We start from the raw sequence: 27,133 nt of genomic DNA, 5'->3' as shown, positions 1-27,133 counted from the left end.
TCATCGAAAAGTCAAAGGTTCGAATCAAACAAGCCAAATGAGCTTGTTTACCAATCTGACTTATGTATGCGTAATGTTTTCATCGGCCACCACTTGCTTCCGGTGAAGAAAAACACCGTGAGTAACTTGTGTGTAAATCCATGCTACAAACAAAACCCAAGTGGTTATAGCTTCATTCATTCGTGTTCTACTCTATTTCATTCATTCATTCATTTAAAGAAAAATGGTGGCTTGAAGTTTGTATTACGGAAATGTATAATTTGTAATTATTCGTAAAGATTTGTAATGTTACAGTCTAAAATTATGCTAAAATGTCGACACCAGTGTCGAGCCGTAAATATGGAGCTCAGAAAATTAGATTAACAAGTGAGTTATTTCTAGATAATTTACTAGTGCAAAGTTATATGTAATTGAATATTTTACTTTGCAGTTCCCACATTCTTTCGTTCCTACAATATGTCTTGTTTCTTTCAGTTCTTTGCGCAAGAAATTTGGTGCGCCGAGATATTTTTCGTAAGTTTGTCCTAGTTTTATATTGTTATCTCCATATGTATGAAGGACTTTTTCAAGGTTTAATATCAGGGCTATGCCTATGGACAAAATGCAAGTTTACTACATTCAACTGAGCTGATTTTATAGAATACACTTCTATCAATATGTATATATTTTGTATTGCTTATTTATAATTTGTATTAAATATGAAAATTATTTCGAAAATTTCTAAAAATAGGAGATTGAAAGAAAAATAGAAAGAAATCTTGAATTTCACATATATTTTTATCTTCCCAGGATTACCAGATCCTTTCGCCAAAATTACAGTTGATGGCAGTGGCCAAGTATATTCCACAAACGCAGTGAAAGCTACTCTTGACCCAAAATGGAATTCACATTATGACCTATACCTTAACAAGGGTGATGGAATTACAATCAGGTAGGCAATACTAAGACTCAATTATGAATTTCAAATCTTATTATTATGCTCCAGTTGGATTGCAGTATATAGTAGGTGCAATATTCTTATGAATACTATTGTTTTTAAATTGTTGTATATACATCTATTTCTTGAAGTACCTAGTGTTAATAAAAAAAATGCTTTTGCTAGCTATCTCATATACTTATGTTTTAAATGTTGGTCTTTTTATTATATAAAATAAAATTACCTTAACTAATTTCGTTGTGCTAATATTCAAATAACTTATTGTGAGTCATCACAAGTGTCAAGTTATGCAAGCAACAAGTATACTTTGCAGCAATAAAAAAAGTATTTCTTTTTAATTATTGTTATATTATATATGTAAAACTGCTGCATAAAAGTTGAAACAAGTTCTGCTGTCTGTTGGAAATGAGTGTATGTCTGTAATATTCCTTTTTTTATACATACAAATATTCTTAAGTCATTGTTACCATTTATTTTTTATTTACAGTGTTTGGAATCAGCGAAAAATACATAAAAGGCAAGGATCTGGTTTCCTTGGTTGTGTACGAATTCAACCTTCTACTGTGCATAAGCTCAAAGACACTGGATGTAAGTAATATCTAATGACAAAATAAAACTGCATAGCTTAACTAGGTATCTTTAGGTATGTATTAAATTTGTACTATGTAATAAATTTGTTGTATTTATAGTAAACGGACTGTATCTATGAATATTTAATACAGTTCTCTTTCCTACTTGTTTGTTTCATCTTTACTACCAATCATTTATTGTTTACCAAATCCATGTCCACATAGGTGTGACATTATGAAAGCCTAAAAAACAAGACTTTAATACTTCGTTTCTTTTATCGTCATCAATAAAAAAAAATTAAATCCTGTTATTAGACAAAACCTAGGTAATTTTCTCTCTTTTTTGTTGATCTATGACTATGAAAGGTGTATTTTCGTACTTCATATTTTCTTCTTTTTATAAACTCCAGAAGTCATATTGTTATTATCTCCCGGCTGGAGATGTCAGCATAAGCAGCAGATAGATGTTGGTTCCTCTCAGTCTCGGACAATTTCACTGCTCTCAGTCTCTGAGATCCTGTTTGAGGCATGGGTCAACTGGAAACCCTAAGATGGAAGCAATCCATTAAATCTGTACCTTTGTAAACCTTAGTTACCAGTTCCATCTTTGTAAAGTAAAATATATTTTGTATGTACACACTTTGGTGCAACAAATGTATTTTATTATATTTTCTTTGACATCAGCATCCAAGCCATTGATATCTCTTCTGGCTGCAGCATATAGTATCCTAGAGATAGTTACTGAGCGTTCATATTTTTCAGATCAATGCCTAGAACTATGCGAGGATGGATCTGGCGAGACGTGCGGCGTGAGAGGGCAGGTGATAGTGTCGCTGCTGTCGCGTGACGGCGCCCGAGGCGAGCCCGCGTCGGCGGCGGGCGAGGGCTCCCCGCTGGCTGTGGTCGGGCCCGCGGGAGACGTCCGCTCGCCCAGGGACCCTCCAGCCAACAACTCACAAAGCCCACTCCCGCAATATTGGGAGGAGAGATTTACACCGACTGGCAGGTAAAGAGTATAAGAACATTTCGATATTGTTTAATAAATATGGTACTAAAATTGTTGCCTGAGTATGATGGATTGGTGCATAAATTGTATATAATATATGATATGGTCTTCAATATATTTCTTGAATCTCTCATATATTCATACCAAATCACAAATTTCCACACTAAGTAGGCTCTGGAGAGATTTTATATTATTGATTTCCAGGGCTTACTATGTGAATCACGTGTCGCGGCGCACGCAGTGGGAGCGCCCCCTGGAGCCGCACGCGCCGCAGCCGTCGTCGCCGGCCGCCTCGCCCTCCACCTCGCCGTGCTCCCCTCCGTCACCCTCCACACCCTCTTCCCCCGTCGCAGACCCCGATGTCAACCACGCCACGTCTATCTCTTTGAGGTACTTTATATGTTAGACTCCGCTCCCGTAGAAAGTTCGGGATTCTGAATATTCACGTGTCTTATTTTACATCGTATCTAACATGGAGAGTTTTTTAATCGGACTGAAACTACCGTCCATAAATTGTTGTCTTTTGTATATTCATGTATATTTGTATAAAGTTTGGAACTTAATTTTTAAGGACTCTCACTCTATACATATGGTCTTATCATGCCACTCACTCAATTACTAGGCACTGAATAAACTATTCTCTTTAAGGCCCGAGCCACAGCCGCAAACAGCAGTGCGGTCGCGTACTGCGGCAGTGTCGTCACCTTCCACACCCAGCACTCCATCGTCTCCCGCGTCTATGGCACCTATAGCTGCCACTGATCTGCCTCCAGGATATGGTGAGATATGATTTGCCTATACAATTTTTCAGTTTATTTTTTCTGTTGGCAAAATAGTTTTCTTAATGTTATATAAAAATTGAATAGCTGAGGTCCCTTTTTAAATAAATTTTAATCTACAGAGTTTCACAGAATACCTGATATACATGTGATTAAGAAAGTCAACATACTGAAAAGTCCACCACCTTTAGTTTGAGAGTTACTTTAGCCCTCATTTGTTGACCGGAATAATAATTTATTCTCCAGAAATGCGCACGACACCGCAAGGCCAAGTATACTTCTACAACGTAATGACGGGGTCCTCCACGTGGCACGACCCCCGCGTGCCGCAGCACATGCGGCACGTGTCGGCCGGCGCCGGCCCGCTGCCCCCGGGCTGGGAGATGCGGCACGCCCCCTCCGGGCGCCCCTACTTCGTGGACCACAACAACCGCACCACGCAGTTCACTGACCCCCGCCTGGCGCTCTCCGCTAGGTTCCTGCAGGTCTGTGTGAGACAGTATTATACTGACTGTGAGTTGAGCCGCTGCCCCGGGCTGGAAGACGTGGCACGCCCCCTCCGGGCGCCCCTATTTCGTGGAACTCATGAAACTAATATTATTCTACCAATAGTTTCCCTACAAATTGTTAAAGAGTCACAAATACTAAAACGAAAAATACTAATCCATTTCGTTGTTTACATCATTTATATTAGAAATTAATTAAGTCAACCTCATTCTTTCAATAAAATATATATATTGTTGTATTGAAAGAATGAGGCTATTTGTAGCCAATTAGTAGAGCATATCATTAAGAAAACGATGTCATGCATAGAAAGAGAAAAAGATTTAGAATCGTTGGAAACTAGCCAAATATTTATCGTGTAAATGACAATTGAATGTATATTTCAGCCAACAAATGGCGAGACGAGTCCCCCAGCGGCGTCGGCGCCGGTCCCCGCAAGTCCGGCGGTGGAGCCCTCGGAGCCCGAGACTCTGCCGAAGTACAAACGAGACCTGGCGGCCAAAGCTAGGGCCTTGAGGGCAGAACTGCAGGCGTTGCAGCCGCAGACTGGACATTGTAGGATAGAGGTTGGTTGTTGTTCTCATTTATTATTATTTGCGAATGTTTTCACATTCAGCAAAATACTAAAATATAGAGAGGTAGACTATGAATCTTTTACTGGCCCGACTCTGACCGGCAAATCAGTTAGGGAAATCAAAGTGAAATAATAAAATATCACACAATCTTTCAGGTATCACGTAACGAAGTACTGGAAGAATCGTACCGGCTCGTGATGAAACTGCGATCGAAGGAGCTCCGCAAGCGGCTGCTGGTGAAGTTCCGAGGTGAAGAAGGCCTGGACTACGGCGGCGTGGCTCGGGAGTGGCTGCATTTGCTGAGCAGGGAACTGTTCAACCCGCAGTACGGACTGTTCCAGTATGCCAATGCGGGGGACGATAGATATGCGCTGCAGATCAATGCTGACTCTGGGGTAAGGACTCACAGTTGTCAATAATGTTATTTACTATTAATGCTGCAACTTTTGATGATGGTTGTGACAAAACTGACTATTGTGGCTATTTAAGCAATATTTCATAAATTTTCCTTAAAGTGAAAAATCACACAGATTCAGTTAGCCCCAAAGTAAGTTCTCGAGACTTGTATGTAGATATTTTATAATTTAATTTTATAGGTCCAAGACCCATATTTTTCTGAAAAAGATCATTTTTTATCATGACCTGACTGGGATTAGAACCTAACCTAAGGACCTAATAATTCGTGATGACGGGGACTTCTGGCATGATGACGTTTCAGATTTTTGTTTTATACGATTTAAGGATAAGAATATATTCTTACGCGCTTCATCCCAACACAAGAATATGAAGTATTCGTGTTAAAAGTAGCGTGTCGGTCTCAGGTGAATCCGGAGCACCTGTCGTACTTCCACTTCGCGGGGCGCATCCTGGGCGTGGCGCTGTTCCACGGCCACCAGCTCGACGCCGCCTTCACCGCGCCCTTCTACAAGCAGCTGCTGGGCCGCACCATCACGCTGCGCGACATCCGCGACGTCGACCCCGAGCTCCATCGCTCTCTCTCTTGGATGCTGTATGGTTTATTACAACATTTATACAATGATACAGGCTATGTTTTATTATATTATGAATATTTTTAGTCATGCTTACATGTATGATCATCAACTACACTAAAAGTAATAATGTCAGGTAGCTATTAAGCTTAAGAGTCCATGCAGAAATTATTTCATTTGGATTACTATATAATTATTAAAAACCTTGCATTGCAATTTCAGAGAGAACAGCATAGCGGGCGTGATAGACACGACGTTCTCCGTGGAGTGCTCGTCGTTCGGCGCCGTGCGCAGCGTGGAGCTGCGGCCGGGCGGCGCCGCCGACCCCGTCACGGACGACAACAAGCGCGAGTACGTGCGTCTCTACGTCGCGCACCGCTTCACGCGCGGCGCCGAGCGCCAGTGGCTGGCGCTCAAGCGCGGGCTCGAGGACGTGGTGCCGGCGCAGCTGCTGCGCTCGCTGGCGCCGCGCGAGCTGCAGCCGCTGCTGGGCGGCCGCGCCGACCTCGACCCGGCCGACTGGCGCCGCCACACGCGCCTCAAGCACGTGGCGCCCGACGCGCCCGTCGTGTCCTGGTTCTGGGAGGTGGTGGAGGAGTTCGACGCGGAGATGCGCGCGCGCCTGCTGCAGTTCGTGACGGGGTCGCGCCGCGTGCCGCTGGCGGGCTTCCGCGCGCTGCAGGGCTCCACGGGCGCGGCGGCCCCGCGGCTCTTCACGCTGCATCTGGTGGCGGACGCCTCGCCGCACTCGCTGCCGAAGGCGCACACGTGCTTCAACCGGCTGGACCTGCCGCCCTACCCCAGCAAGGAGCGCCTGCACGACAAGCTCACGCAGGCCGTGCTCGAGACCGCCGGCTTCGCCGTCGAGTGATCTCGACGTAATACACGAGATAAGTATCATGTAGATAGGTACACGTTTTTACGGAAATCTTTTGCCGTAATTTATGCGCTAATCAAATAGTAAAGTTTTATTTACAATTTATATGTATTTTTATAGTATAATCGATTTTATATTGTATTTAAATTGAATATGTGGATGATTTACAAAATAACAGTACGGTATGCTAAATATTGGGGACAGTTTCTGAATCTTTGAACATCATTATTTATTTAGTTGATTTTAATTGGCAGGTTGACATCGTGATAGCTAGTCCCGAGATCATAAGACTTTTGAGACTGATGGATGTATTGAAAGGAAGCCACATGACAAAAATTTTGTATATTTTCTTCATTGTTACATGGGTAATTGCTGAAAATTTAGTTTTATGCTGTATATAGCCTGCTGACTGACCTATCTTAGTCATACATTAGGCAAAAGATAGCTTGCTTCAAATATATCTTAACTGGGATAATATTAATTGGTTTATGCTCAAATAATTACGCGCATATTCTTAGTATAAGTTGATGTGATTTAGTTTTTTTGTAATATGAATTTTTAAAATAACTATTTTCCGAATATACATTATAATGATTGATTATAATATATGATCATCGATCATTTTAATAAAATGGTGTGCAAAATATTAACATCTGATTAATTTGCCCTATGTTTTGGTCAGATGCAGCATCTTTTATTCAGTTGGGTAGGTATCGCTTTATATGCGTATATCAAAGAGAAAATAATATGCATATTAGAAATGGGCTGAATAACTCCCGATACATATTTTAAGAGCCTTTATTTCTTTATTAAAAAGTTCATCGTGTATATGAAATTAACAATCGTTTAAAGTTTCGTTTAATTAAACCATTAACCAGGTTTTCATTGCGCAAAATAATTACTATGTTTTATTCCACTAATATCTAAATATCTACTTTCAGTATATTATAGGGCTTCCGGCAACATTTTATCTATTTCATAATGTAAATGTTACTATACAAGCTGAATGTTATTTTTGTATATATTTCAAGTTTACATATTCAGTACAAAACACAAATACTGTTTATTATAAGTATTTTATAGTTATAAATATGTACTTGCATTATTTATTTCCAATTGATTTGATAAATATACTGTCAATCGCAGTTCACCTTTTGTACTATTTTATGGATACTGTAAACACATTGACATTTGAAACTTAATTTGCTAGATTTTTTACACAGTGAAAGGTACCTTGATTAATAATAAAATGTACTAAATTGAGGCAGTTGCTCACACTCTTGGTGCCTTATTGAAAATAAATTCATTTATGTAAATATATTTAAACGTTTAATGAATTTAAGTAAATATATTGTTTTGTGTTTGTTGTTTATGACTGATCGCTATAATAATATTAAACGGTATATTATAGTTTGCGGTATACATCGATGTATTTGTATATAAATATTTTGACACGAGACCTGCTGATAATTATTGATGTTTAGTATTTACAATGTAGTTAGGTACAATAGCGTCGATCGTGAAACCCGGTCAAAATTGGTAAAACCATTAAGTTGACAAATAAATAAATAAATAATATAAATAAATAAATATATTAGGACAAATCACACAGATTGAGCTAGCCCCAAAGTAAGTTCGAGACTTGTGTTATGGGATACTAACTCAACGATACTATATTTTTATAACATATACATATATAGATAAACATCCAAGACCCGGGCCAATCAGAAAAAGACCATTTTCCATCATGACCCGACCGGGGATCGAACCCGGGACCTCTCGGTTCAGTGGCAAGAACTTTACCACTGCGCCACCGAGGTCGTCAGAAATATTTTACGTAAATATGTAGACTAGCCTCGGACGTGTATTTGTACTAATATGCATCTGGGATGCTGATCACAACGAGAATCAATTCCAATTCACCGCTCGCTCATAAGCTGTTGCCATAAGGCGCCTTAATTTAGGTTCTAATATAATGCTATATTGCAACTGTTCACAACAAAATGACGAAATAAGAAAATAACTTCTAAGAGACTAATATATTTTCTTGTTTCAATATGTTTGATAATACATCTTATGTTTTTTTCACTTAGCTATGTTATATTCTGTATACAAAGTTTTATAAGATACTCGTTTTGGCCGCGGTTTGCCAAATTCGGGATGCAGTGGAATGCGCAACACTAAAATAACAAGGATTAGTGCCTTTTACCTGTTTAAGTGTAATTTAGTTGTAAATTTACTGATAATGACTGTTTAGTAATATAAAATTATATATTGGTAATGTAATGAACTTCAATTTATTTAAAATTATAATATTTTTGCACAATGACGAGTTTTATTTAAATACAAAGTCATCCAAACCTAGTAAAAGTGTACTATTATAATCTATACTTTGGCTATACTCCTATATTGTTCCTTCATATACCATAGTTCTATCTAACACTACGCGTTCACCCCCATGGATTTAGTAAGTACTTCGTACAACCCTACTAATTCCATGGTAGCACCACTTTTAGTAGGTAGGTATATAGAAGTGTAGGTACTCTGTGAGCACCACACAACCAGAAGTACACGTTGGGCGCTGGCTTATGCCAGTTCCACACACAGAAAAGTTCGCCGAACTTTGACAGATTCGGCATACATTACTGATTTTAAATGTATATAAAAATATACAAACTACGCTATGAATCTATCCGTATTACTCGACCGAGGATCGAATTCGGGACCTCTCGGTTCAGAGCCATATTTTAATAAGTATTCACGTGTGAAGTGTTCCGAGCTTTTTTCGACCGTTTACTGGCTCGAAAATTTTACAGCGTGAGACGTAGCCCATAGTTTTCGAAGTTCGGCACCCGAATATGCTTCATTGTTGTATATTTTCACAAACGAATGCTTACATAATGTTAGAAACAATAAATGAATATTGTATTAATATATAAATAAATAAATTAATAATATATTACTTGTATGTGTTAACTCGGACTGTTCGCATTGTGTAATTGTATTTTAAAGTAGTTATCACCGGTGATATATTTGCCGCTAGTTTTTGTGAGCGATGAGTATGAGAATAAACGCTGTTGAAATGTAAGTTTGTACGTTTTATTAGTTAATTTATCTCTATTATAATGAATAATTGTTTATCATCACGCTTATTCATTACATAACACTCGTTATTAGAAAATAGTTGACAATTTCAAATATGCTTAATGAACCTTTAAATTTATTTGCCATGTTTCCAGCTATCCTACAATAATAAAAGGATTAATAAAGTAGGTACTCTAAAATAAACGTTTTAATCGACATAGCAAAAGGCGGCACAGGTTTGTACCTAACTCAAGTGCTGTACTCTGGCGGGATAAATGTGCAGTAATACTCCCTATTAGTAGGTACGCGAATTACGTACGTACTAAATCCATGGTACGTACTAAATCCATGGTACTTACTAAATCCATGATACTTACTAAATCCATGGTACTTACAAATCCATGGTACGTACTAAATCCATGGTACTTACTAAATCCATGGTACTTACTAAATCCATGGTACTTACAAATCCATGGTACGTACTAAATCCATGGTACTTACTAAATCCATGGTACTTACTAAATCCATGGTACTTACTAAATCCATGGTACTTACAAAATCCATGAGCTCGATTCAACCAAAGTCATTCATTCACCCTCATATCCATTCATTCATTGAATTTGTCTCTTTGCTTAAATTCATTCATTCGTATTTCTATTTTCTGTCTTTTTCTTCTGTCATTTTTGTTGTGTGGTTTGTTGTGGACGTGCTTACCTTTGCTCTTGTGAATTTATTTCTTCAGAGATAAATTTCATCCGCAATTGTAACAAATAAACCGTGGAACTATTTACAGTATATAGATAGATATTATTGACAAAGTTGTTATCTTTACGGAGAGTCGTTGGACTTTGTTTTGGGATCGACCGTTCGTTGCGCATCGCGCGTCGCTTGCTCATCCAGGCAGGAGGCTGGAGGACGTGTTTTGAAACGATCGCGCAACCTTTGTGTTTAACAAAAGCTATGTGTACTCGTTTATGAGGTATTGATTGTCGATTTGAATCAAGATCATTTTCAAAGTGAAGTGTCCCGTTTATAAATTTTCCAAAATGCCTGCAAGTGCCGTCTATCAACCAACAACAGTGACATACGAACAACAGCCCAGTGATCAGAGATGGAACTGCCCCATGAGTTACTTCTCGCGCCGCGTGACAAGTAGCCTCAACCGGGCCACCTGCATACGAATTGGTTTATGTCTGCTGGGGAGCACACTCTTCATCATTGGTAAGCATCGTGTAAGATTCTTATAAGTAATTTAAAATGAAAATTAAATGTTGTATTGACCTAATACATTTAGGTACGTAAATATTTGATTGGGGCCTGAATGTTATGTAGAACCTAGAATTTACTTAAAATAACCTTAAAACAAGCAATCAATACTACTTTACAGCTGAACAGCTGAGTCCTATTTGGGCTAATAACGTGGACCCAAAGCTGAAGGTGTTTTTATTTGCCTGTTTTAACATCTTTCCAATTGGAAAAATCCTCTTTCCTTCTATATGGTTGTTTAATTCATCAACATTATGCTTACCAATATAAACAGTAATTATCACTAAATTTAGTTAGTTATTTTAGTGTTTCACATTCCATAGCATCCTTAAATAAACACAACACTACACAAAACTCTTAAAACTGAGGAAATAGAGATACATGCATACATTATTATTTGTATTTTTATGCCTTATAAATAACATGTACTCATCCCACTGAAAACTACCTAAATAATAAAGCATTCATTTAAACTCCCCCAATTATTTAAATGTGAAAGTTAATAACTAATAATGTGTGTTCTAAAAATTCACCTAGACACATTATTAGATATTCAAATGGATATATATGTATTCCTTGAATAAATACTCAAGCTACCTTTGTGCATAGTAATTTTCCACAAAGTTGTGCCGAAATTTCATATTTTATAAGAAAAAGATTACAGTCATTTATCTTGTCAGAGTGGAGTGTGGTTTCCAAGCAGCAAATTTGTTAAATTAAAATTAAAGTGCTACTCATGAGGTAATTGCCTCAATCAAATGTTATGCAACCCTTTGTGCGTCATGCACACACCAAATTGTTATGACCTATTTATACTGGTCATATTAAAGTTAATGTATTCTATTTTAAGTTCATGAAAATGATTCATACCTAATTATTATTATTATTGTACCATGTAACTGTTTTGTGAAGAAATTAGATGTTGGTGTATGTAATCTTCATAATTACTGCTGTAGGTAACTACTATTTATCTGTAGTACTTCTATGTTTTGATTTCTAAATATTAACTTCATTTATTTGAAATTGTACATTTTATTTTAACTTGCGAAATTTCGAATGTTACATTTTACAGAAGAACTTTACCACTCAGAGTTGTTTTGTGTTCATGTATCAACCACACAGTATTATTATTTTTATTAAAAATACCTATATCATCTAATATGAGTTCATTCATCTTGACTTTTCATGTTTATTGTCTTTATGTTTATTTATTAGGATTATTTCATGACCTTTGCTTCTCAAAAAACAAGAATGTTACATATTTAAGCAATTTTCGAAAGAAATATTCATGAAAAAGGTATTTATTATATTCAATTATTAAAAAAAAATTAGTTTAATTCTTTGATTTTCTGGCTGACCCATATGGTCAGTAAAATTTATTGTCTTGCATATAAGGTAGAAGCCAACAGGAATGAAAATTCTTCAAAATATAGTGTCACCATCATGACCGACCGTACCACATCACCTTTTTTTACTTTGAACAAATGATCCTCAATGGTCTCTTTGGTGAATGGTTGTTGACTTCCGGACAGCGACTACACAAGCATAAAGGCCTGATACATACTATAAATAATCACCTTGATTAAACGAGATTCGCATGAATAAATTATTTTGTAAATGCTCCCTAATAGATATGTCAAGTAACAATAGTTACATACCTACCTATTCTAGCGTCAGTATTAACCAATTTGATTTGTACACATAATATATGACTAGTCAAAAGACACTGCCCAACTTATAGAACCTCCTCTCTCGTACCCGTGTTTTTGACAACGTTAATACGAAATTTAATTTTTGTATCCTATTATTATTTTAGGTCGCCTTACTGGATTTCATTGTCATATCATGATATAACTTCTGAGTCAACTTTAGATTAACCAAAATCAATAGCAATATTATAATTTGAGCTGGCTTTGAGTCATCATTTTTCCCCAGAATTATGTAAACAAGAGTTGTAATTTAAATCTAAGAAATTCATAAGTTTAGTAATCTAAACTTATGAATTACTTAATCTTCGTGTATTATACAGTACATGATGGCATGGCAAGCCGGCAGTGACGTAGGGGTGTCCTGTTTCCTTTACTGTCTGTGGCGAAGCCTTTGAATTCAAGTTGAAGGGTTTAGTCACGTGCACGGTGTCATCCTCACCCTTTCTTCGATCGTAGCCACTGCAAGGTTTCTTAACTCGTAGTAAAACCTCTAAATAAATCTTATTTGCGCCATTTTAATGTGTCCAATTACTTTTTAGTCGAAAGTTTTGACAAGTTCATTCATAAAAATAATGTTTATATTTGCGGCAAGCCAAGTCAGGATTGGTTTTCTGGGTAATTGGCATTTATAGTTTCTTTAATGCCAAAAAACATTATCGACTATAGGTACTCGATTTCGAAATCGATTTTACCCGTCAGCTGGAAGCCAGGAGGAATGGTTTCTCTTTAGTTTACGTGACGTACGACCTACTTTATTAATAGCATTCTGTGCTAGACTAGAAACAGCCATGCCTTTTCTTTTTTTATATATATTTAAACATGTTAAAAATAACGATCTGCTGAAGAATTTGACCAAAGCGTAGCGCAGCAAAAATTGAAAATTCGTAGGTACAATACTTATTAAATTCGTGGTAAAACGTTAAACTATTATTTTAAATAAATACGTACTATGCTAATTAACTAAGCAAAGCACAACCAGTAGCACTAAAGCCTACCATTCGATTGCGCGTATCACCATTATCGTACAAATGGTCGGGTGTCCGTCCGGTCGGCGCTTGCGCGTGAGTCATCCGGTGGCGGTGGCTGCTACGTGTTTTGATCACTATCGGACGTAGACCTCGACGCTACGTAGACATGACCATCATAATGAATCCACTCGATTTTCATTTTAAATTTAAGAACTTAATTTTTTTTAGGTTGTTAAATTAAAGACATGGAAATGTCTACCATCCTTTTGACCTCCTTGCCCGACATTTTGTAATTAAATCGATGTGGCAACAAAATTGTCATGTGTGACCATATGTGTATGGGGTATAATATGCGCTGCCATAAATTTCGGGTGCATCCGTTTACTGTATCCCGGTTGGAATATAAACTAAAAAAAATAATTTGTTCGCCTCTTGTTGCTTCTATCCTTAACTACATTATCACTTCTTGTTACATACTTTAACATTTCATTTTGTATATTCCAAGCAGTTCATATCTTAACATTAACATAGCAATTAAAATACAACTCTTGATTTTTTACTTCTGATAGTTTTTTACTTCTACGGGTTTTAAAGAACTGGCATCGGCGAAGGTCGACAAACTCCCTCAAGCCTGCACACAACCTTTCCGCAACACTTCTCTCGCATCCAATTTGTTCACCAAATGACGTCACGGTGCTCACGGCAGGTAGACTGCCCGATAAAACGACAATCTTGTTACATATCCATCCGACTGCAAGAGGGATTTTAGGAATTCTGGCAAAAAATTGACGACATCACACATCAAACTCTAGTGGTGATTTTTGTTTTTTGTAAAAAGGTAAAGTACTGAGGTTACAAGAATGTAATTATATCATTTAGGCACCTCATTGTTATTTCACGAGTAGTACGTTGAGAAAAGTAAGTCTTCAAATAAAGTTAGAAGCACCCTAAAAGTCCAGGAAGGGATTATTTTCGAATTCCACATTATTTTGCAAGTGACAAGAGATGACAAGCTACCATTTGCCCTACAACACAAAAGAGGAAATTCATGCTATCTGCTTATAATAATTTATGTGTTAAATCCTGTTCTCCATTGACCAAACTGATTCACGTACTTGTTTTTCTGACTTCCTCATTTTTTCAAGCACTGCTGCTTGTAATGTTCTTTCTTTTAATAGTCTTTGTTGGAAAATATTTTTTGTTGTAAAATATAATAAGGTCGTGAAAGCTACTTTCATCGCTTTTAACTTTTTTGAACGATCGAACTTTCGTTACTTTTGTCAAGTCAAACCAGTTTATTCTGTGGCTTGCAAGATTTCTATACAAAATCGTAAAGCCCATGCACAGACAAGATATCGAAAATGGAATTGTGCTTATTTATATATGCACGTCGGCATTTGTGATCGACTACTCATTGGAAACTGAGTTACTTATCTACGTAGGTAGGTACCTTTCTAGCTTCGCGTATGCGTGGGTGGTTATTGTTCCAACGGTTGTGAAAGCTGAGTAATGAATCACTAATGCTGCAGTCGTGCCCCTGCCCACTGCACCACCGGAAACTGAGCCGACAACGGCGGCAGTGGCCTGTTTTCGCAATGCTCTCGGGACCACGTTAAGGAGCTAGCTGATTTATTAGCATACAGAAAGGTGTTCACACCTTTTTGACTACCACACACGTTTGGTCTGATTGCCGCTCCGCTGGTGAAGGCAGTAAACAATCTACAAAGTATATTATTGAAGTCAATGGCTGATATGTTTTTATTCTATGACGAAACAAATCTAAAATAGTATCCATAGAAAGTATTTTAGTCTATAATAAGCCTGAGTGTTGCAAAAACTACGTTTTCAAACTGTTTCGATTTCGATATAGATTATTTTTTTTATACTCATTTGTTAATTAGTTATTAGTAATCAACATTTTGCTATTAAACCAGTGTTTAATAATCGGAAATATGTCTTTAATCAATTCGGAAAAAAAATATATATTTGATTGTAATAAAAATTGTAATACTCATTCGGCATCATAATTTATTTCAATACTAACGACGAAGTTGCCCCACTGGCTCGATCGGTCAATCTGCATTATTAATGCAGTCTATGTATGTACCACGCGATAGCGTTATGTCACTGCTATTTGTAGGCACATTATGCAACAATCAGAAAATATCATGTTCACCTTTAGTTCGACAAACATTTCTTCTATTCGAGTCGAATTAGCAGATAAATTATATTATTTAGCAATAACACAACGTTCAACCCTGAGAGCTGTATTCAAATCCACATTCAAGTACAGTCCTTTGCATTTCAAGTTACTGTATATAGAACTATATGCAGTAAATTTGGAAGAATTTTCTAACTTCCCACTGTATAATACTAATCCCAATTTCCCAACTATTATTACAAATGCGAAAGTAAGTTTGTTACTATATTTACCATTTGTAACCAAAAACCTTCTAACCGGTACACCATATAGACCCAAGGTTGTCTATTTTAAAGCACTTTTGTTAATGCTACTGAATAGAACCTTTGTTACCATAGCTGATGAATATCACCCATTTATGTTGAACACTTCATATTTTACGTTTAGCACGTGACTGGAAATACTGAACAAAATAAACATGAGCATCGCGTGTTTATTTTACCTTTCTGTTTATTTGTATAGTAGTAGTTGTATAGTTTAGTGTATCTAATGTAACCACGTGTGTGTCATTATGTTTCCTAGCTCTATTTCTGTCGTCCGTAGTAACTTACGTGGGGCATAAAGACAATATTGTTTGATTTGATGCTTGATCCACTATCCATTTGTTTGAGAACTGTTTAATTTTTCTAACCCATTAATTTATGTGGTGGTTTATTTGCCAGCGCCCGCGTCGTCACTTCAATTTCCGCTTTCCAAATGGTAGGATGTGATAATTACCACTGCATTGTATGATAATCAGTTCTTAATAACATAATGTATACAAGACCCATTCAGCAGATTCGACTGTTTTTTTATTGGGCAAGCACAAAAATTCTTTCTACAAAAACAAAAAGTTTAAAAGTAGGTTTTTGTTTTTGTAGAAATAAATATACATATAACAATTTTGTCTATTCTGAGATTTTAAAAGATATTTTTTAAAATAATAAACTAGCTTTTGCCCGCGGCTTCGCCCGAGTTAATTTCATAGTAAAATCTCTGTCATTCTTTGAGAAAAATGATGAAGAGTATGTTTTCCAATTTTCAGTTTTTGATCTTAAAAATTTTATTAAGTCCCATACAATCCTTCACCCCCCTTTTAAAAGGGTTGAGGGTTAACTTACAGAAAAATCTGACACTTATTCATTAATAGGCATGGTTACACAATTTAAAATATTTTCTTTGCTATTAAAATCTAAGTGACTGCACCCCTGCGTTACCGGGTAGGCTGCCGTGTCATAAAGATAAACTGGAAAGGAAATACAGTAACCACTCAAAATAACATAAGGTCGAAGGCTTATATATATAAATTATATATATATAAATGGGAGTTTTAGCCAGTTCAGGTAAGTTTTCAATGAATACCTTCCGTCGTCAATGAAACTTAAATCTATTATACTATTAGTATAGTGTAGCGTGTCTGTTGGAGTTCATCATCAGGTGTTTCATACTTCGATTTTTATACGTCATCAGAAAATGCTCATCAGGGCGAATAATTTTTGTTAAGGTGACTTTTCTATATTTCCTACAGTTTAACTGGTCTTTATAGCTGTTCCAGTTTCCAAAATAAATTATACCCAATTATACCCATATGTTGACCAGACTTTATAGCTATAGAACAAAAAAAGTTTCATTTAAATCCGTCCAGCAGATCCCGAGATTAGCGTGTGCAAACCGACTTTTTTTAAATTTTTATTCTATTACTGATTTAAATATAAAAAAATGAGATCGATCTCATTTTTTTATATTTAAATATCTTCAATGTATAGAAACACTTTTTTTACTGTTTTATTATATGTATTGATGATTAATGATAAATGCAAGGGTAAATTTATCTCTTTGCTTTTTGTTCAGTAAGTAGTAGGAATTTTAGAACTTTTTATTTTAGCCCATAATGATTTTTTTTTCGAATTACTTGTATGTAATATTCCACAAATTACATAAAGTTTTTAAGTTATGCAAAACAGCCGTCCTCAAAAAAGACGATTAAATAATTATTCCTTCTCAAGTTGATGAACTCGAAAATCATTCCTAACCAAAAGGTTAAACCACTTAAAAATGCGTGAATGGTTTCAATTTTTACTATATAAGTTCGTCCACTAACTAAGATCCCACTTCAGAAGAAATCTCATCTCTCTGTAAACTTTTAAGCTTTTTTATTTTTCTTTTTCTGTATCGTTTTTGACTCATGCCGGGATTCAGTTTAAAAAAATAAATACATGGACGTCTGTAAGCTTTTTACGCAAAAACTAGGTACGGGCGGGTTTCATACACGTATATATAATTAAAAATCAGCTAATTCCATCCCAACTATGATATTGTAAATGCGAGTCAGATTGTTTTTTTCCGTTACCTCTTCTCCCTTTATCTATTCAACCATTTTTCTTTGAAATTTCGTTAGGATTACGGTGAAGGATAGGCATTCCGAGATAAAGGTACTGTTCCTGTGGGATTTATATGTTTATTTATAAAAATAACAATTTACATCTTACCTCTTATTTAATTTCATTTTAGTTCGCTATATTACTGACAGCAATTTACGTGATTACGAGTGGTTTGCTCTAAAGAAATGGAGGTAGGCGGGACCCGATTAGTTCCATAATTTATATTCGACTTAGGTAGGGTTGCCAAATGTATAACGTTTGAGACGACTGTTGTCTTCTTTAATCCTATTCTATTTTAATTAAATTGTAACTAATTTTAACTTAAAATATTGTTGGAATAGTTATTTATTACGTATTATTTAACGACTAGCGGTCCGGATGGGTAAAAATAATAAATTATGCTCCTAAACCTTCCTCAGGAATCTCTATACACCGTAGTACCGACCGCGACCGACCAGGGAGATACGAGGGCTGCTATTTATGTATCCGGAATAACAAAATTAAACAAACATATATTATTACATATGGTTTTATTGTTTCTCGAAGTATTCTCCGCGATGATCTATGCACTTCTGCATACGATGAAACCAATTTTCAAAGCACTTTTTCCATTCTGATTGAGGTATGTCCAAAACGTGTGTTTTGAACGCATCAACGGCCTCTTCGCGGCTCGAAAAACGTTGACCACGTAATTTATTTTTAATGTTTGGAAATAAATAAAAATCATTGGGTGCCAGGTCGGGGCTGTACGGCGGATGACCCGTCAATTCAATCTTTTGACCCTCCAAAAAATTATTTGTTTCAGCCGACTTGTGGCAGCTAGCATTGTCGTGATGAAGTATGATTCTGCGTTGTGGGTTGTTCTTTCGTATTTTTTCAAAGACTTCTGGCAAACAAATGGTGGTGTACCATTCGGAATTAACCGTCCTACTATTCTCTAGTGGCACTGTAGCTACATGTCCGTTGATACCAAAAAAACAAGCGACCATTTGCTTTAAAGTGCTTCTCGCACGAACAACTTTTGTTGGATTCGGTTCATCTTGAAAGACCCACACCGTTGACTGCTGTTTAGTTTCAGGGTCATAAGCATAGATCCAGGTTTCGTCACCTGTGTAGATATTATAAACAGCTTTTGACGTGCCACGGTTGTATTTTTTTATCATTTTCTTACACCAGTCGACACGAGCCTGTTTTTGATCTACGCTCAAGTTGTGCGGAATCCAACGCGAACAAATTTTTTTAACAATTAAATGTTCGTGTAATATCGCGTGTATACTCGTCATACTAATGCCCAGAGACGCCTCTATCTCACGGTATGTAACATGACGATCTTGCATTACTAATTGTCGCACAGCATCAATATTTTGTTGTACCACTACCGATTTAGGACGACCCTCCTTAATTTCATCCGTGAGCATAGACCGTCCACGTTGAAATTCCTTAAACCAATAATACACAGTGGTTTTCGATGGTGCTTCATCTCCAAAAGTTAAAATCAGTTGTTCGATGCACTGTTTTTGAGTTAATCCACGCCGAAAATCATAATAAATCATCGCGCGAAAATGTTCACGAGTTAAATCCATGGCAATGAAGACAAGCTATTTTCAAAATTGGCGCCAATTGAAAAAAACAAATGACAGGGACATGAAAAATATTTATTCTCTAGCCGAAGAGTTCTATTTTCAAATGTTGTAATTACTTTTTAAATATTCTAGAATTATTGGCCAGTTCCGGATACATAAATAGCAGCCCTCGTATTAGGAGCATCCATAACGACCACCATGTATCAAGAATGTAATGAATGAGTAACCGGAAGCAAGTGAGATTTGACAGGATCGTAGCTTTTCTGCGTCTGCGTTATTATATGCATGTACTATTTTATCAACACTTCTCTAAAAGAAATGTTTACTATTATTTTGGGAGTACCTGTAATGATAGTGAGTAGTGAGATGTAAATTTAATATTTTTTTATCGCGTAACTTGCACGTAACCAACCCTTAGTCATGAATGCGCTGTAGGCGAATCAGGTGGGCGGCTTTGCGATACCAGTTTAGTATTTTTAGTACTAATGCACTCTTGTTTGACCATTGTGTGTGCATACCATGGATACTAAAATTTCGGTTTGAATCGCATTAATATTTATTGATGATAATTGTGACACCTGTGAACATAATGTTTGGGAAGGGATGTAATTACTGACTAATAATGAAATTAAATTAATTAAAATAATTGGTAACCTTACATCAGAAGTTTGCTTTAATTTTCTAATTTAGGTAGGTGGTAAGACAGATAGACAGTGATATTTGCTAGACAGATAGTTAAGAATATTATATTTCGTGGGTTACCTCTGCATGGATCGATTTTCAAGCGTAACTAGATCGCCGTCTTCGCGGTATTGGTTATTCAATATTGTTTTGATCCTTAGTATAGCTGCGTAGTGCTCATTACTATACCGCAGTATATACTGTGGTAAAGCTTCCATTGAAAAAAAATCCTCCTTGAATTGGTAGTACAATTTTAAAGCCTATTTTATAGATTTGTTTTAAAAGTTGTAAAATAATGACTAATTCACTGAGTTAATGCGGCCGTATGGAAAAATCGCATCACATTATTATTATTATTTGATTACGTAAATATTATATATTATTTGATTACGTAAATATTATATGTATATTATTTGAAATATTAAAAGGAAAATCTCATAGCATTAATGACCTTGCTAAATCGTCGTTATCAGGGTGATATGTCACTCATTAAATTTAACGCGAATATTATTGCTACCTCACGAAATGTTAAAAAAGCTAGCAATAGACGACCTCGGTGGCGCAGTGGTAAAGTGCTTACCTCTGAACCGAGAGGTCACGGGTTCAATCCCCTCATGTGTCGGGTCTGGTCATGATCGAAAATGATCTTTTTCTGATTGCCCCGGGTCTTGCATGTTTATATCTATATGTGTATTTGTTATAAAACATAGTATCGTTGAGTTAGTATCCCATAACACAAGTCTCGAACTTATTTTGGGACTTGCTCAATCTGTGTGATTTGTCCTAATATTATAATTTTCGGAATACGAGATGTTCCAGTCATCAATTTTCTTTTCTTATTTTCTTTGGATATAAAATGAGTAAGGCAAGAAAAGGAAGATGTAAACGCCTCCCATTCTATATGGATGACGATATTCTTAAACCATGCTAAGAACTGGTTTTATAAAACACGACAAAAAAACTAGCGTAAAATGTGAGTCAGAGGCAGACGCCTGAGGTAGACGCTCGAACTAGTTCAAACTGTAATTAATCACTGGTTTCAGGAATTTACACACAATACAATATGATGTCAAACCTTAAGATTTCTTGAATTGAATTTTGTCTCACATTGTCTGTTAACTAATAATATTAAAGGACAGACGGACAGCGGGATGAGTCTTTGCTTTATACTATGATTTATTACCTCCTCAATTTTAATTTAGCAATTTTTCCCTAGTTGTTCTTTTTTTTTAAATGAAAGTAGTGACTATGACAACATTAATATAATAGAAAATATTCGTTTCAGTATGATACATCTCCTGTATATGTCGCAGTAAGATAGATAAATCCGTAATATACTTAAATCCCTAGGGATATAATTATATGCCGTAACATAGTACGAAGTGATTCATTACTATCATACTAGGAATATATGTACCTATAGAGGAAATATAATCGGATATAATTCCTTAGCTTTATTATATAATATGTACTCGTATCTAAGGTTATAGAAGACAAACCACGCGAAATTAGAATTTGCGCTTATTTTCGTAATGAAAATAAAAAGGTACGAATATATTGACTGGTCTAATGAGTTTTCAGTATCTGCCAAGAATGTATGGTGGTTTGGCACCAGATGGCCACGGGTCGTAAAATGTCTAGTCAGTTATAATGAGTGTATTATAATAGCTAGTTCAAAGCTAGAGCCGGAGATGAAATAGCGACCAGCTGAGCAGTTACAAGGTTTGATTAAAACATAAATTGCTTGAGCATAACATGTATCAAATGCGCATTCACTACGCGCATTCATGATTCTGCGATAAGATGTGTGTCACAAGCTTAGAAATGCTTGATACATAGCCACTAAATCATTTTTTTTTTATTTAGATAGGTCCCACTGCTGGGCAAAAGTTTTCTCTTTCAGTTTCCAACCACTTCTAAAACCGACAGTTTCCGCTGAAAGTTCGGAAATTTGTTTTAAAATGTTATTAGGTACATCTTTATTAAAAATTCTAGTAAAAGGCTAGTAATTTTTTTTTTATGACTATTCGAAAGGCTTACATATATATATACGGTCTTTACTTAAACACTTACCTATATTAAATGAAACACCAGTGAAAAAAATGCTTTTGAAGATATATGACAAAAATAAAATCACATTTCTCGACGTCTCCTCCAAATGCTCCATCTAAATGAAGTAGGTAACGTCACAATTTGGATATTCGCAAATAATACTGTGTTTGTTCGACGACTTACATATGTTTATGGTGATGACGTCTTAATAAGATTTGTTACTTGTTTTTTATGATGGTTGTTTGTTTTTATAATTTCATACTTTTTGGAAATTGACTTTTTCAACCAACTTTCAATCTTCGTATAACCATGATCCAGCTGCATTGTTACAGTCTATATATATTGTCAAATACCCTGTTGCCAGTTTCACACAAGACAACGATATAGTATTTTTTTGTTGCCAGGACTCGCGCTGCTGATAGCAGGGGGAGTGCAGTGTTCCAATGCTCCACCTCCCGATACACCTGACACTGCGGAGAGCGGTGTTGGGACACTGATCGCGGGCGGCGTCATCCTCTGCATCGGACTCCTATTCGCGGGTACGTTATTAGACGTCTTGCGTAAATTACGCTGGGCACAAGTGTCTGGCTACGCCGTGTCCGTCTTTTCCTGAGAGAAGAGGCAAACCAAGAAAAGGATACCGAACCGCAGATCGTGATCCGTGACCGTGACCCTGGGAAGACAAGAGAATGCGATGGTATGAGAGAGATATTGTACTCAAGTCTGAAGAACTTACAACGCTATATTTATCGAACTGGGGCCGGCAGGCCAGACCTCGCCTTGACCTTTGGATAAAAATAAATAAACCGTTTCCTTACCCATTACCGATGTGTATTCAAAGGTGAGCATTGTAGTTTCCTGCGCTTAGCTTGCATGCGAAAATAAACCTTCCATATCGGAAGGACATTATTAAGTAAAACGCCCTAAAATTAAAACGTGTTTAACAACATGATTTTCAAGGATATTTAGTAAACATTTAGATAGGAGACAATACCTATACAATATCGAAGCTTCCGTCGCTTAGCGGTCGTAAAAGTCACGGGGGAAACGCTCAAATCAGAAATATAATCAGTCCGTTTCTCTGGTTTGATGATAATTTCAGGAAAGCTGAACCCTAGGTCACATCATAACTGGTTTGTTTTATATAACTTTAAACCCATAGAACATAATAAAATACAAAAAAAGTTAAAGTACCTATTGAATTTGAAGACAACTATTACTATACTATTTTTGTATTTTGTAACTAGCCAACTTGGATGGATTATAAGACGTGTATTTTGTATAATACTGAGTTGAGAGTGTATAACATCGTAGTAATTGGTCTCCTTGAACTTGGTAACTCGAAGTTTCAGTTACTGTGTAATATTGTCAAATCACTGTCGCTATGTGGCGGTGTCGAATCGTGACTAGAAGATACCAACCTACTATTGTCAGTCACGTTTTCTATATATTTTTTAATGTTATTTCTATATTTTACCTTTTTTCTATCTAATAGTTATGGCTTTTTTCTATCTATATAGTTAGACTGACGACACTCAGTTATTATTAGTTATGAAAACTTTTTCAGTATAGGTAGGTACATATCAGAAATTACAATCCTCATATTATATTCTATATACCTCGGCATTCAAGTGATTAGAGCCAGAGTTACCAAAATAAATAGCAGATGCCTATTTATTCAGTTTTTTTATTTATATCCCACCCAGACTTCGCACTGGTGCAATGTTATGCATGTTATAATCGTTCCTTAAAAAGTATTTCTATTTAAATATTTCCAGGTGTCGGCGGCTGGGCTTGGTCGTCTCGCTGGGGCGGCGGCAAGGAGGCGCAGGCCAGCGGCGCCGCGGCCCTCACAGCGCTGAACCCCTCCACCGACCCGCTGGTCGCGGCGCAGTACGCGCCCGTCAGGGACGCCCCGCCCGCTCCCGACGATGAGATGCGCAACCTCATGGACAATAAGGAATGGTAAGACCTGCTAAACTACGTATATACAATGTATTATCTAGGTATATACAATGAACTGCATCGTTCAAAAGTATGAAAAGTCTCCGACGCTATAGCTGTGAAGGGAATCGAGAAAGCATACAGATGAGAAAGATGAACTGTAGCTGTGTGGCTGCTATTCATCAATTTGAACATCAAGTCATCTGTCTAAGGACAAAGAAATGTGATGATTGTGTTTTGTAGCGCACTTAGTCACATTGGCCCATGTCATCAGCATTATGATCTGTTTACACAGCGCCGTAATCACAAGCCATTGTCACCATCGCAGGTGCCAGCAAAGTTCACGTCCGGGCGCCATTGTTTCCTCTTGTTTACTTACCAACTACGCAACTAAGTTTGTATTTCTACAGTACGGAAAAATTACATTTTATTTTTCTGTAGCGTGAAAATTCACCTTAGTCAAACTATGAGTAATTGTGATAATATTTAGAAAATCAAAGCATAAATAATATAAATAAATTAATATATTAGGACAAATCACACAAATTCTGAATATATATTCAGAAATTAGGTCTTTACATAGGTAAACACTTTTTACGTGAAATTTCACACTTTTCACGTGAAATTTCCTTCTCAGGAATCACACTATCTATTGGTGAAACCGTACCAAAATCCATCTGGTAGTTTGTTATTTTATCGTGTTCCTTCAGACAGGCAGACGCGACTTATTTTTATAATATGAGGATAAGGATAATAATACTTATATTTATTTTCAAAAGCTACACACTACTAGCATTTTGGAACGACCATGCTGATAAGAAATGTTGAAGATATTAATTATGTAAGGATTTATTAGTTAGCAAATGTGAAATAGTACTTTGGTGGAGTATGCTGAACACTCAACTGAACAGTTATGTTAATCTGACGCTGCGGCAGCGGTACTTTATTTCGCGTTTGCATAAATATGCTAACTGCGCTGCAGTCGTGACAGCGATGGACGGGTTATTTCTGTCCTTTAGCCGGAGTAATTACTTTATGTGATTCATTCTACTCTCGGTTAATATTTTAATTAAATTAAACAATCCATACTAATAATATGAATAAATAAATGTAAAGCTTTATGTTACAAATTAACATTTTTCTATTTCTAATATTATAAATGAAAAAGTCTGTTTATCGCGCTTTCACGTCTAAACCGCTGGATCGATTTTGATGAAATTTTGTACAAGCTAATGACCCGAGGTCAAGCATGTGCGGGTTTGCGGCCAACTGCTAATGAGAAAATAAAGGGACATGTATATTTAGTATTTGTATTATGTTTCAGTTTGAGCAGCGCCGAAGAAAGCGACAAGATGTTGGACGGCCGGCCCTCGGTTGCGTAAGCCGTATGTTTCTATGGCGAGCTTGGGACATTTGCCACCATTTTGAGACGCGACAGAGCGGTAGTATTGGTACGTTGACTATAATTAGTAGGTGTCTAATATAATGTTACTACTGAATTTATTTTTACAATATGTCCAAAAGAGTAAGTAAGACAGATATAAATACCTCTGCTACCGTACTTTCGTGTTTGAAACGTGTCTATCAGGTTTATGTTGCATTTGTGGTACAAATTGTAGACGTTGCAAGGCAGGATACTTGCACCACTATAGACGGGTGCAAGACACATATTGATTATGTTGGTAGCACTCTGCTTTTGTTTTATTTCACATTACTTAATACATAATCAAATTCATGTCAACCCGACTATTTTATTAAAACTCCTATTTAGCGCATGGAGGCACAAATATCCTCATTTCTAATTCATGTATCTTTCCCGATTTTATTGGTGATGATTACATAAGTAAGATTAAGTATATAAGTGTTCAGAAATGATATCCATATTTACTATTGCATTAAAAACTTATAGTACAGTCTTCTAACTTCCGTTGCATTATTGTGTTGGCTTTGCTATTATACCCTAATTATTATTAAAAATAAATTAGTAACGACAAGTTGCCAAATGATCGTCCAGAACTAGAATAGACGTAAATGTGCATATTTTTATCTACTTATTGATAAATATGATGTAATAAATCTCAAATAAATTTAAATTTTCAAATCACGTTACTGCGATAGTTGTAAAAAAAATTTTGATTTTAATTAATTTAAGTACTTACCTAAGTATAAGAATATCGTTGTATCTTAGTATAGTAATGGATATATTTTTTATTAAGTCATATACCAACTTGGATCTTGATCTGAAAATGTTAAAGTTGAATATCCATTGTAAATCAGTACTTCTTGTCTAAATGATTGTATCAATCGACATTATCTTTTAATCATAGAAATAATAAGTGTGTATCTACCTATAATGCTCTATTTATAGATCTGCAAACACACAAAAAAGTGCACATTGTGCAAGATTGTTCCCTTTACTTTTATATTCTTTTTGTGAACCGTCCTTTAGATTTAAGTTCGAATATTTATTATTGAATAAGCTTGTTTAAAGTGTGACGAATGCATTCCTGGCAGTTTAATGTTAATATTAAGAAAGCAACATTGCTTTTTATACTTGTTTTCGATAATTTGGGTTGTATGGCATTTAAGATATTTAATATTCATAACATGATTTTATTGTAACTTTAGCTCTCTCAAATGTTATTTGAATTCTAAAAGAAATAATAGATTTTTGTGTATATAATTTTGACATTTATATAATAAAAGTTTTTATTTTATTTTATCAATATATCAGATTTTTTTATCTTTATGTACGTTTCTGAATATTTGTTCATAAGATTTCTGTTTTATAAAGTTTATTACCTTGAAGATGGTGCATACATTGGAAATATATTTACGTAAATTTTATTTTAAATCAATATTGTGTGTAGTTTTTCTTTTTTCAGTTTTGGCATGTCGAAAAATAAATTGTCATTCCTGATTAATGTTTAATTTTTGCGATACCTATACGTCCATCACACACAAGTTTATTTTTTGCCTTTTTTGGTACCTAATAATTAAATTTACATATTCATATAGAGAAGAAAACATACATTATGTAGTCCTGCCAG

General features: G+C 36.0%; 2 protein-coding genes across 2 annotated transcripts; both read left to right on the top strand.

Moving 5' to 3' along the window:
* Positions 1–198: 198 nt before the first annotated feature.
* Positions 199–7,798, top strand: Smurf (SMAD specific E3 ubiquitin protein ligase). The gene is made up of 12 exons (XM_053752088.2): positions 199–366; positions 475–513; positions 790–931; positions 1,425–1,525; positions 2,269–2,512; positions 2,717–2,902; positions 3,161–3,291; positions 3,538–3,776; positions 4,182–4,361; positions 4,526–4,765; positions 5,192–5,379; positions 5,582–7,798. The coding sequence occupies exons 1-12, from the start codon at positions 312–314 to the stop codon at positions 6,228–6,230; spliced, it is 2,394 nt and encodes a 797-aa protein (XP_053608063.1). The 5' UTR covers positions 199–311; the 3' UTR covers positions 6,231–7,798.
* A 2,189-nt stretch (positions 7,799–9,987) lies between these two features.
* Positions 9,988–27,003, top strand: LOC128673599 (uncharacterized). Its single transcript, XM_053751553.2, has 4 exons — positions 9,988–10,541; positions 22,544–22,678; positions 23,918–24,104; positions 25,408–27,003. The coding sequence occupies exons 1-4, from the start codon at positions 10,367–10,369 to the stop codon at positions 25,463–25,465; spliced, it is 555 nt and encodes a 184-aa protein (XP_053607528.1). The 5' UTR covers positions 9,988–10,366; the 3' UTR covers positions 25,466–27,003.
* The last annotated feature ends 130 nt before the right edge of the window (positions 27,004–27,133 follow it).

Source organism: Plodia interpunctella, chromosome 11 (genome assembly GCF_027563975.2).
Source record: "Plodia interpunctella isolate USDA-ARS_2022_Savannah chromosome 11, ilPloInte3.2, whole genome shotgun sequence".
In the NCBI taxonomy this organism is placed as follows: Eukaryota; Metazoa; Arthropoda; class Insecta; order Lepidoptera; family Pyralidae; genus Plodia; species Plodia interpunctella.
Note: the sequence above shows the minus strand (reverse complement) of the source record. Positions and strands in the feature narration are given on the sequence as shown.